This window comes from Grampus griseus (assembly GCF_964374135.1).
Source record: "Grampus griseus genome assembly, chromosome: 13".
NCBI lineage: Eukaryota > Metazoa > Chordata > Mammalia > Artiodactyla > Delphinidae > Grampus > Grampus griseus.
This window is the reverse complement of record NC_139007.1, coordinates 39,323,678-39,336,124: the sequence shown is the minus strand read 5'-3', so window position 1 is coordinate 39,336,124 and position 12,447 is coordinate 39,323,678. Positions and strand designations below refer to the sequence as shown.

Here is a 12,447-nt window from a genome sequence, read left to right as displayed (position 1 = left end):
ACCCCTGCACAGCTGTCCTTGTCTACCCCACAGGCCAGGGTGTGCTCACGGGTGGTGAGGCCCATTCTCTCTCTGGGGAGGATGATCTGGGGAAGGGCCAGGAATTCCAGTGCCCAGGTATCCGGAGCACGGTCCAGAAGGAAGGCCAGGGATCGGAGTGGGCACGTCCCCTTGGCCGTGGGGAAGGGTGGGGCTGGAGCAGAGCCAGAGGGGCCTCTGAAATGGGGCCTCTGACAGGGGCACTTCTTGCCTTGGTCAAAGGGCCATAGTTCTCCCTCTCTAGGCAGTCCCATTCCATCCCTTTCTCTAGGCTGCTGGGCACCCTTTCTGAAGAGGTGGTCTTTAAGGAACAGAGGAAAAGTCCAACCGTCCAAGGCAGACTTAGGTTTAGACTCCAAGAGAAATGGGAGCCAATATGTGGAAGGTAGGGCAGATCTACCTGACTAGGACCTGCACGTCCATGGGAGTGCTTGTGTGTCTCTGTGTGTCTGTATCAGCGAGTGTGTCTGTGTGCATTTGTGTGTGTGTGTCTATATTCATAAATGCATGTCTGTGTGTGTTTCTCTGGGTGTCTGTACCTCTCTGTGTATGTCTCTCTCCGTGAGTGTTTGTATAGGTCTCTATAGGTCTGTATGTGTCCCTCAACACGTATCAGTGAGTGTGTTTGTGTGTGTATCTGGCAGTCCTATGGGGCCCACTCCAAGATTCAGCCTGCTCAGTTGATGAGCTTTATCTGTGACACTTCCAGGGTCTGGACGGCTCTAGGCTCACTGGAAGTTTGCTGCACAAACTAGGTTCTCCTTCCAGCCTGGGGTGATTCCCCTGGCTCTGATTTGATTGTCCTGGTGACACTGTCCTATCAGTGCAACCTCTGTGCCACTGACCTCCAGAGAGGGCCCAGACACGCTTTGCCAGGTCAGGCAAACTAGCGGAGATGGCAAATACTGATAAAAACCCAGTACTGATGGAGTGAGGAAAGTGGCTCGCTCACCACTGCTGACAGGAGAAGTCAGTGTAGTACTTTGGAGGGCAGACCAGCAGTGGCTGTGAAAAGGTTTTAAAATATTCATGCTCTTTGATCCAGTAACTCCTCTTCCAGGAATTTATTTTTAGAGAATAATAAAAGTTATACACAAAAATATATGTTAACAGATGTTCTTTAGAGTAGCCCTTCCAATAGAAAAGAAAAATGGAAACAACCTAAGCTACTTAATGATGGAAAACAGGTTGAATACGTCTTATTCATCTATAGGATGAAACACTAAACAGCCACCAAAAACTGTGCTGTGGATGTATGTTTATTGACAAGGAAACATGTTTATAACATATAGTCAAGTGAAAAAAGTACACTACAACAAAAAGGCATATAGAATAATCTTATTTTGTTAAAAAAAAGTGCATGAATTTTTAAAAGTTATAAATAAAATTTGGAAGGAAAGACACCAAAATAATAATAGTGGCTATCAATGAGGGTAACATTATGAGTGTATTTTCTAATACATCATATTTCTATTTTCTAATATAAGCATAAAATGTATATATAATTATAATAATTATATATAAAAATGTATGCCTAAATAAAATGTATATACTAATTTAAAAATAGTAAAGCTTCGGTAAAGGTTATCAACTATAGCAGCTTGGCAGGATGCACTCAAGACATGCATAATGGAAACAGTAGATGAAAACCTCTGCTCATGGGGGATTTTATGAGCAGGAGCCAGGCAGTCAGGGGAGGCGCTCAGCCTCCCACCCTCACTCTCCAGGGCCTCCTCAAGGGGTTCCCTCAGAGGAGGTGGGTGAGGGCAATCCATCCTGGTCCTGGAAAGTGAGCAGTAGGACAGCCAGAGTCCACTGCTGACACCAAGGCAAAGGACACCAAGATTCCATCCCCTGGACCTTTACTTCTTTATGGTGAAAGGGCCAAGGCTACATGAATTAGTATTGACAAAGAGAGCACTTCCCAGACTGAGTGCGTTGAAAGCCTGAAGCCTTGAGAAGTCATGAGACCACATTGGGGCCATCAAGGTGTGGCTGGTGACCTCATCCAGGTGGGCCAGGCCCAGTGCTTGGAGTTAGCCACAGTGACTCACCCCTCTCTGTCCTGAACAGCAGTGCCCAAACTTGAGCATGCCAACAGGGCCTCCACAGGGCAAACACTTCTCAAACTAATGCCTCCATAGCCACTGCAGATATAGGATCCCAAACAAACAGAAATGCAGACTTGAACCACCATGGCCCTCTGCCATCCTCTCTTAGCCAGCATGCTATTTTAACCAGCCAAGGAGAAAGCCTTGGATGAGTCTGTGTTACACCAAAGAGGTAAGAATAGCCAGGACTCCCCTTGAGCATCTCCAGAAGCCAGAGAAATCATGTTGCTCCCTTCCCTCAGTGGCTCTGCTGAGGCTTCAGGAAACTGGGCTGAAAGATCAGCTCAAGGCGATGGCATATAGGGGGTGAGGGGAAGGCAGGGAGAGGAGTAAGGGCCCTGCCAGAGCATCTGCAATGGGCACATGGACCATGTCTGAGTGGGGCAGACAGGCAGCAGTGACTGACAGGTGACAGAGAGGTGCAGGGAGACTCCCAGTTCCCAGCAGTCCCTCTCTCCAGATGAACTTTGCTTCTGCAGATGGTACTTGGCCTCCCAGAAGCAGCATTGGAGCCACCTGAGCAGCATCTGTTGTGGGACTACAGCCTATGTGCTTCTGTTGGCAAGTCTTATGAGCTCAGAGAGCAATTTGTTTCTCAAAAGCTGTTCTACAACTCACCCCTGCCTTCCTAGGTCACTAAAAGTCTGCTTGATGTCAAAGTGCAGCACAAAGGGGCTTCATCTGCCAACTTCCCCTAGAAGGCAGGCGCCTGGGTTGCATAAGAACCAGAGTCATGACCGTTGGCCCAGTGCCCTCCAGTGGGCTGATTTCTTCACCAACTCTTAAACCTGAACCATATTGTGTGGCACTGGCTGGAAGAGCACAAGATTGCCCCATGGATTCTTCTGGAGATCCAGCCTGGAGTGAAGCATGGTAGGTGCCAGGCCTTGTTATGGCAAAAGTCTGACCCTGCTGGGAGCAAACTGTGCTTCTGTGGTTTGCTTCCTCTCGGAGCCCCTCACAACAATCCATCTAACATCAGGCACACACAAGGTGTTTTGATGATATTTCTAAAACCTACCTCTGCTGACAAAATGCTTCAGTGACTTCCCACTGACTCTGGGATGAAATCCAAACTCCTAAGGATTACACACAAGGCCATTCAGGATCTGGCCCTGCCTACCTTTACAATCTCCTCCTCTGAACTCTGCTATAACTCCCTTCCTAGATTGCTGCCTTCTCTCCCCAGCCCTTCTTCCTCTGGCCAACTCCGACTTGTGCTTTAAAACTTGGCCCAGGTTAATCTCATCGACTTCCGGGAAGATGGCGGAAGGGTAAGACGCAGAGATCACCTTCCTCCCCACAGATACACCAGAAATACATCTACACGTGGAACAACTCCTACAGAACACCTACTGAACGCTGGCAGAAGACCTCAGACCTCCCAAAAGGAAAGAAACCCCCCACGTAACCTGGTTAGGGCAAAAGAAAAAAATAAACAGAGACAAAAGGATAGGGACGGGTCCTGCACCAGCGGGAGGGAGCTGTGAAGGAGGAAAAGTGTCCACACACTAGGAAGTCCCTTCGCGGGCGGAGACTGCGGGTGGCGGAGTGGGGGAGCTTCGGAGCTGCGGAGGAGAGCACAGCAACAGGGGTGCGGAGAACAAAGCGGAGAGATTCCAGCACAGAGGATCAGGGCCGACCGGCACTCACCAGCCGAGAGGCTTGTCTGCTCACCCGCTGGGGCGGGCGGGGCTGGGAGCTGAGGCTCCAGCTTTAGTCGGAGCACCGGGAGAGGACTGGAGCCTGCAGGGCCAGGGCGTTAGTGCACCGCGGCTAGCTGGGAGGGAGTCCGGGGAAAAGTCTGGACCTGCCGAAGAGGCAAGAGACTTTTTCTTCCCTCTTTGTTTCCTGGTGCACGAGGAGAGGGGATTAAGAACGCTGCTTAAGAGAGCTCTAGAGACGGGCGCGAGCCGCGGCTAAAAGTGCGGACCCCAGAGACAGACATGAGACGCTAAGGCCGCTGCTGCCGCCACCAAGAAGCCCGTGTGCGAACACGGGTCACTATCTACACCCCCCCTTCCGGGGAGCCTGTGCAGCCCGCCACTGCCACGGTCCCGGGATCCAGGGACAACTCCTCCGGGAGAACGCACGGCGCGCCTCAGGCTGGCAATGTCACGCTGGCCTCTGCCGCCGCAGGCCCGCCCCGCACTCCGTGACCCTCCCTACCCCCGGCCTGAGTGAGCCAGAGCCTCCGAATCAGCGGCTCCTTTAACCCCGTCCTGTCTGAGCAAAGAACAGACGCCCTCCTGCGACCTACACGCACAGGCGGGGCCAAATCCAAAGCTGAGCCCCTGGGAGTTGTGAGAACAAAGAAGAGAAAGGGAAATCTCTCCCAGCAGCCTCAGAAGCAGCGGATTAAAGCTCCACAATCAACTTGATGTACCCTGCATCTGTGGAATACATGAATAGACAACGAATCATCCCAAATTAAGGAGCCGTGTGGATGAAAGGCTCTTGGTGCTGCAGCCAGGAGTTAGTGCTGTGCCTCTGAGGTGGGAGAGCCAACTTCAGGACACTGGTCCACAACAGGCCTTCCAGCTGCACATAATATCAAACGGCGAAAACCTCCCAGAGATCTCCATCTCAACGCCAGCACCCAGCTTCACTCAACGACCAGCAAGCTACAGTGCTGGACATCCTATGCCAAACAACTAGCAAGACAGGAACACAACCCCACCCATTAGCAGAGAGGCTGCCCAAAATCATAATAAGTCTACAGACACCCCAAAACACATCACCAGACGTGGACCTGCCCACCAGAAAGACAAGATCCAGTCTCATCCACCAGAACACAGGCACTAGTACCCTCCACCAGGAAGCCTACACAACCCACTGAACCAACCTTAGCCACTGGGGACAGACACTAAAAACAACAGGAACTACGAACCTTCAGCCTGCAAAAAGGAGACCCCAAACACAGTAAGATAAGCAAAATGAAAAGACAGAAAAACACACAGCAGATGAAGGAGCAAGATAAAAACCCACCAGACCTAACAAATGAAGAGGAAATAGGCAGTCTACCTGAAAAAGAATTCAGAATAATGATAGTAAAGATGATCCAAAATCTTGGAAATAGAATAGAGAAAATGCAAGAAACATTTAACAAGGACCTAGAAGAACTAAAGATGAAACAAACAATGATGAACAACACAATAAATGAAATTAAAAATACTCTAGATGGGATCAATAGCAGAATAACTGAGGCAGAAGAACGGATAAGTGACCTGGAAGATAAAATAGTGGAAATAACTACTGCAGAGCAGAATAAAGAAAAAAGAATGAAAAGAACTGAGGACAGTCTCAGAGACCTCTGGGACAACATTAAACGCACCAACATTCGAATTATAGGGGTTCCAGAAGAAGAAGAGAAAAAGAAAGGGACTGAGAAAATATTTGAAGAGATTATAGTTGAAAACTTCCCTAATATGGGAAAGGAAATAGCTAATCAAGTCCAGGAAGCACAGAGAGTCCCATACAGGATAAATCCAAGGAGAAATAGACCAAGACACATATTAATCAAACTGTCAAAAATTAAATACAAAGAAAGCATATTAAAAGCAGCAAGGGAAAAACAACAAATAACACACAAGGGAATCCCCATAAGGTTAACAGCTGATCTTTCAGCAGAAACTCTGCAAGCCAGAAGGGAGTGGCAGGACATATTGAAAGTGATGAAGGAGAAAAACCTGCAACCAAGATTACTCTACCCAGCAAGGATCTCATTCAGATTTGATGGAGAAATTAAAATCTTTACAGACAAGCAAAAGCTGAGAGAGTTCAGCACCACCAAACCAGCTCTACAACAACTGCTAAAGGAACTTCTCTAGGCAAGAAACACAAAAGAAGGAAAAGACCTACAATAACGAACCCAAAACAATTAAGAAAATGGGAATGGGAACATACATATCGATAATTACCTTAAATGTAAATGGACTAAATGCTCCCACCAAAAGACACAGATTGGCTGAATGGATACAAAAACAAGACGCATATATTTGCTGTCTACAAGAGACCCACTTCAGACCTAGAGACACATACAGACTGAAAGTAAGGGGATGGAAAAAGGTATTTCATGCAAATGGAAACCAAAAGAAAGCTGGAGTAGCAATTCTCATATCAGACAAAATAGACTTTAAAATAAAGACTATTAGAAGAGACAAAGAAGGACACTACATAATAATCAAGGGATCAATCCAAGAAGAAGATATAACAATTGTAAATATTTATGCACCCAACATAGGAGCACCTCAATACATAAGGCAAATACTAATAGCCATAAAAGGGGAAATCGACAGTAACACATTCATAGTAGGTGACTTTAACACCCCACTTTCACCAATGGACAGATCATCCAAAATGAAAATAAATAAGGAAACACAAGCTTTAAATGATACATTAAACAAGATGGACTTAATTGATATTTATAGGACATTCCATCCAAAAACAACAGAATACACATTTTTCTCAAGTGCTCATGGAACATTCTCCAGGATAGATCATATCTTGGGTCACAAATCAAGCCTTGGTAAATTTAAGAAAATTGAAATTGTATCAAGTATCTTTTCCGACCACAACGCTATGAGACTAGATATCAATTACAGGAAAAGATCTGTAAAAAATACAAACACATGGAGGCTAAACAATACACTACTTAATAACAAAGTGATCACTGAAGAAATCAAAGAGGAAATCAAAAAATACCTAGAAACAAATGACAATGGAGACACGACGACACAAAACTTATGGGATGCAGCAAAAGCAGTTCTAAGAGGGAAGTTTATAGCAATACAATCCTACCTTAAGAAACAGGAAACATCTCGAATAAACAACCTAACCTTGCACCTAAAGCAATTAGAGGAAGAAGAACAAAAAAAACCCAAAGTTACCAGAAGGAAAGAAATCATAAAAATCAGATCAGAAATAAATGAAAAAGAAATGAAGGAAACGATAGCAACGATCAATAAAACTAAAAGGTGGTTCTTTGAAAAGATAAACAAAATTGATAAACCATTAGCCAGACTCATCAAGAAAAAAAGGGAGAAGACTCAAATCAATAGAATTAGAAATGAAAAAGGAGAAGTAACAACTGACACTGCAGAAATACAAAAGATCATAAGAGGTTACTACAAGCAACTCTATGCCAATAAAATGGACAACCTGGAAGAAATGGACAAATTCTTAAAAAGGCACAACCTGCCAAGACTGAATCAGGAAGAAATAGAAAATATGAACAGACCAATCACAAGCACTGAAATTGAAACTGTGATTAAAAATCTTCCAATAAGCAAAAGCCCAGGACCAGATGGCTTCACAGGCGAATTCTATCAAACATTTAGAGAAGAGCTATCACCTATCCTTCTCAAACTCTTCCAAAATATAGCAGAGGGAGGAACACTCCTCAACTTATTCTACGAGGCCACCATCACCCTGATACCAAAACCAGACAAGGATGTCACAAAGAAAGAAAACTACAGGCCAATATCACTGATGAACATAGATGCAAAAATCCTCAACAAAATACTAGCAAACAGAATCCAACAGCACATTAAACGGATCATACACCATGATCAAGTGGGGTTTATTCCAGGAATGCAAGGATTCTTCAATATACGCAAATCAATCAACGTGATACACCATATTAACAAATTGAAGGAGAAAAACCATATGATCATCTCAATAGATGCAGAGAAAGCTTTTGACAAAATTCAACACCCATTTATGATAAAAACCCTCCAGAAAGTAGGCATAGAGGGAACCTTCCTCAACATAATAAAGGCCATATATGACAAACCCACAGCCAACATCGTCCTCAATGGTGAAAAACTGAAAGCATTTCCACTAAGATCAGGAACAAGACAAGGTTGCCCACTCTCACCACTCTCATTCCACATAGTTTTGGAGAAGAATTTGGAGAAGGAAGCAAAAATCACAAGAAGCCAACGTGGGTTCAAGAACAGTCAGATCAGATTAAACTTTTCCCTCAGGAAATATAGCAGATGCAGTGTATCTGGATTTCAGCAGGACATCTGAGAAGGTTTCTTATGATGTCCTTTTGGACAAACGGAGAACATGGGCTGGATGAAAGGACAACCGGATGAGTTTCTGGTCACTGAAAGACTGTGCCCAAAGTACCTGTTAAGCCTGGAGGGGACCCAGAGTGGGTAGCACAGCACTTGGGGCCTGTCCTTTCATACACTGTTATTAAAGGCTTGAAGGAAGATACCGAGGGTAGGCTGACATGAACCTGGAAGGGAGAGAGTATGGTGGATGATAAAAATCCAGAGTTTTAAAGATTTCAAGAGGTTCAAAGAGTGGACCAAGTTGAACAAGAACAAAGCTAATAATAAGGCAGTAGCAGGATGCCTGAAGGCCATGTGTGGGCTTCAGGTGGCTGTTAGCCTAATGAGTCAGCTGTGACAAAACCTAACACATTCATGGGCGTTAATCAAAGCAGAGCACCCAGGACAAGGGTACTCTTGGCTGGCCAGACAACCTTGAATTTAGAGGATCCTGACCAGGAGGGTGGGGCACTCATAGAGGTTGAAGGAAAGGAAGCTGGTTTAGGCTGAAGAAGGGAAGGCAGGGCTCAGGCTTTCCTTGCACACCAGTGCAGTCTGCTCTGTGCAGGGGCACCCAGGTGAGGGGAGCACCATTTCCCTGTCCATGTGCCCTGGTATAGGCTGTACGGCCTGAAGGAATGGGTAAATATTTGTTATCCACCACCCAGAGGGGCACCTGTTTGGGTCTGTCCTCCTGGAGCTGGCCCAACTTGTAATTTTACAGAAGACTCATGCATGCTAGCAATGGCCCAACTGAGCTTCTCTGACTGACCTGCCCTCATTTATCTCAAGGCTTGTTGTGAGGGGTCAGAACCGTGATCTGTGGTGTCCCAGAGACAGAACTAGGATCCATGGTGGAGACAGTGGGGAGGCCAAATCCAGCTCAGTAAGAGGTGCCTGAAACAAGAGTTGCCAGGGATGGGGGTGGGGAGGTATGGGTGGGGATTGAAAGAGAGTGAGCTCCCAGTCACTGCAGATGATCCAGAAGAGACTAGAAGCCCACCAGGCACAGACTTTGGAGGGACCTAACATTCTGGGGTCCTGTTATTCCAAGACAACCGCAGGCTGATACCAGCCTCTTCAGTGTGCCCTCAGTTTCAGCTGTGCCTGATCTAGGTTTGCCCTGTTTACTAATACTCACATTTCTTTCCCAGAAGATCCTGTCTTCAATGTTGGGGTGAAGTACATAGATAAGGGATGAGCAGATCTTGAGCCACAAACTTTTTGTTTGCTTTTTTTATCACAGTAAAACATACATTAAATTTGCCATTTTAGCCATTTTAAAGTATACAGTTCAGCGGCATTAAGTACCTTCACAACGTTGTGCAATCAATCTCTAGAACTCTTTTCATGTTGTCAAACTGAAACTGTACCCATTAAACACTAACTTCCCATTCCCCCACCCGCCAGCCCCTGACAAACACCATTCTACTTTCTGTCTCTATGAATTTGATTACATTATGTACCTCATCTAAGTGGAATCATGCAGCATTTATGTTTCTGTGACTGGTTTATTTCATGTAATAGAATATCTTCCATAATGAAGCATGTGTCAGAATTTCCTTCCTTTTAAGGAAAGCCACAAAAGTTTTTGATTCAAACATTTTTCTGAGCATACCCCACCTTAATCACCTCTGTACTTCTGCTTGAGGATCACTGAACTGCAGGGATCCAAGAAGAATTACTTCACCCCTTCATCAGAATACACAGCACCACACTGGGTATAATTGAAAGCTTAAAACAAATACATATAAATTCTGAGGAATAGTGTATCTCTAAGCAAGCTTGTGAATTCTCTACCTTATAAATAAGAACTGAAGTGCTTATTATAAAATTATGGGGACTATTTGGAGAGCTTAGAAAAATGTAAATGTGGAGAAAATGTTGTCCAAAAAATTGAGCACATTTTTCTAAGGCAGGCTTTTAAAAATGATTGAATTTCAAAGGACACTGGATTCACAGCTACCTACTGCACTTAAGGCTTAATTCCTTAAAGATCCTAAAAACTCTGTTATGGCCAAATATCCACAAACACTCTCTCATACTGCCTTTTCAGCAGATTCCTTTGATTTAGAAAGGTACCTCCTGTCAACAGTAAACAGTTAAAAACTCCAAGGACTATGTGTATGCCTGTTGTGTGTATTAAATATATATTATTGTTAAATACATATTATATGGAGTAGTTATGAATTCAAATACATATACACACATACAAATTGTTGATACTGGTTTCCTTTGGGAGAGGAAACTGGGGATGATGGAGTGGAACAGGGGTGAAAATGTTACCTCTCTGAGGTGTTACGTTTTCTTCATATTGCACATTTAAAGAAGTTTTCTAGGTAGTGATTTCATAGGTTATTTTGGTTTTTCTCTTAAAATTTTTATACTAAAAAAATCAATAACAGGAAATGTTGCTAAAAACAACTCATCCATAAACTCCAAGGTTACTCTAAAGAATTGGTCAAATCTGAAATTAGCCAACATGTATATTCTAATTACTCTCCCAACTTAATTAGAAATCAGTCTTTTTCCAAAATTAAAATGGTAACATGTGATTTCTACTTTGAGTTCAGCCTCAGTTTTCACATCTTCAACTCTAAGGGAGTAAGGGAAGCATTAGGAGATGTGTTGAAGGGAAAGTCTTTCTTGTTTGCGTTTATGTTAAAAAAAAAAAAAAAGCAAACCACACTCTAGAATGACTAATTTTCAGTACATACCTCTAGTCCACCATCCTGGTAATTCTCCAGTAATCTCTGTACAAAATTTTCAACTATTTGTGGTCTGATAACTGAAAAGTTTTCTCTCATGACTTGGTGTTTCCAAAGGTCTAGGGGAGAAACATACCAACACCAGTACCAGAAAATATTGAACAACCATTAATAGCTACGAGATGGCAACTGTCTGAGACATAACACTGGACACAAGCTGTCACTTCCAAATACACAAAAACTAATGGGTGAGGCAGGGGAGGGGAGGTGGTGGTTGAGGACACAGGATTCTCCAGAACATGGGAATAAGGAAGATCTCTAACAAGATTCCTAACAAAAAGATTTGGAAAAGTACCTCTGAAGTCCAGTGAACAATATTTTGTTACCATAACTAAAAATTCCAAATCAAATATAATTATTGATCCTATATGGCATCTGTTTTCATAAAGTCCCTATATGTATCTGAACAATTATTTGGACCTAACACAACGATCAGAAATAAATGAAGAGCTATTATATTTATCTATTTAAGTACATTCCTGGTGTTACAAGGCAAAATTAATTTGAATGCAGAGTTAATAAAAAAAGAGGAGGAAATCCAAAAGAGAGAAGAAAGAGTCACACATTAGAAATGTTGAGAGCCGCAGAAGATGAACTTTAGCTCCTGCACTGAAGCAGCAACAGGGCTGACACACATGTGATGAGGCATATACACAGTTATTCAGAATAGCATTGCTGAGGACAGCAAAAACTTAGAAACAATACACAAACTGTAGTATATCCTTCCAATGGGATAGTATGCAGCTGTAAAAAAAGAGAAGAATTTCTCCATGTACTGATGTGAAAAGAACCATAGATTAAGCGGAAAATGCAAGGTGTAGAAAAGTGGGTATAAAATGCTATCTTTTAAAAGAAAGATACAGAAAATAACAATAAAGGGAGAGGCTATCCCCTCAAGTCTATTCAAGGTCATTGGTCCAAATATTTGCCTTTCTCTGATATCGTCACTTCTCCCCTCTTTCCTGAATCATTCACAAGAGCACACATTTCTCCCACCTCATAAAAATTCTCCACTTGACCCCATTTCCCCTGTCAGCTTTTGCCTCATTTCTTTGCTCCCTTTCTAGCAAATCTCTCAGAAAGAGATGTCTATACTTAATGTCTGTGACTTCTCTCAAAATCCTTCTTAGACCCACTCACACAGCTTTTACCTTTCACTCCACTGAAACTGATTTTGTCATAAACACCAGTGACCTCAACATGGCTAAAGCCAGTGGTTTTACTTGACTGCCAATAACATTTCACACAATTTTTCACTTCCTCTTTCTTGAGAAACTTCCATCACCAGACGTTGGGACACCACCCTGTCCTAGTTTTCCTCTACCTCACTGTTCCCTGTAGGTTCCTTTTGCTGGTTCTCCTCCTGCCTCCCCCCTCTACCACCAGCTCTTAACATTAGAGTGTCCTAGGACTCAGCCCTTGGTTCACCGTTTTTGTTTTTCCTATCTGCACTCACCCCCTTGGCTA

General features: G+C 43.8%; 1 protein-coding gene across 1 annotated transcript in view; it reads right to left on the bottom strand.

Annotated features, from left to right (window-relative positions):
- LOC309831483 (uncharacterized protein) overlaps positions 1 to 12,447 on the bottom strand; it is a gene marked incomplete at its 3' end in the record, with an annotated part of 142,077 nt that overhangs the window by 22,006 nt on the left and 107,624 nt on the right. The window contains 1 exon segment of the mRNA XM_082668701.1: positions 10,930 to 11,039. Within this exon segment, the coding sequence (XP_082524827.1) occupies positions 10,930 to 11,039 (110 nt within the window).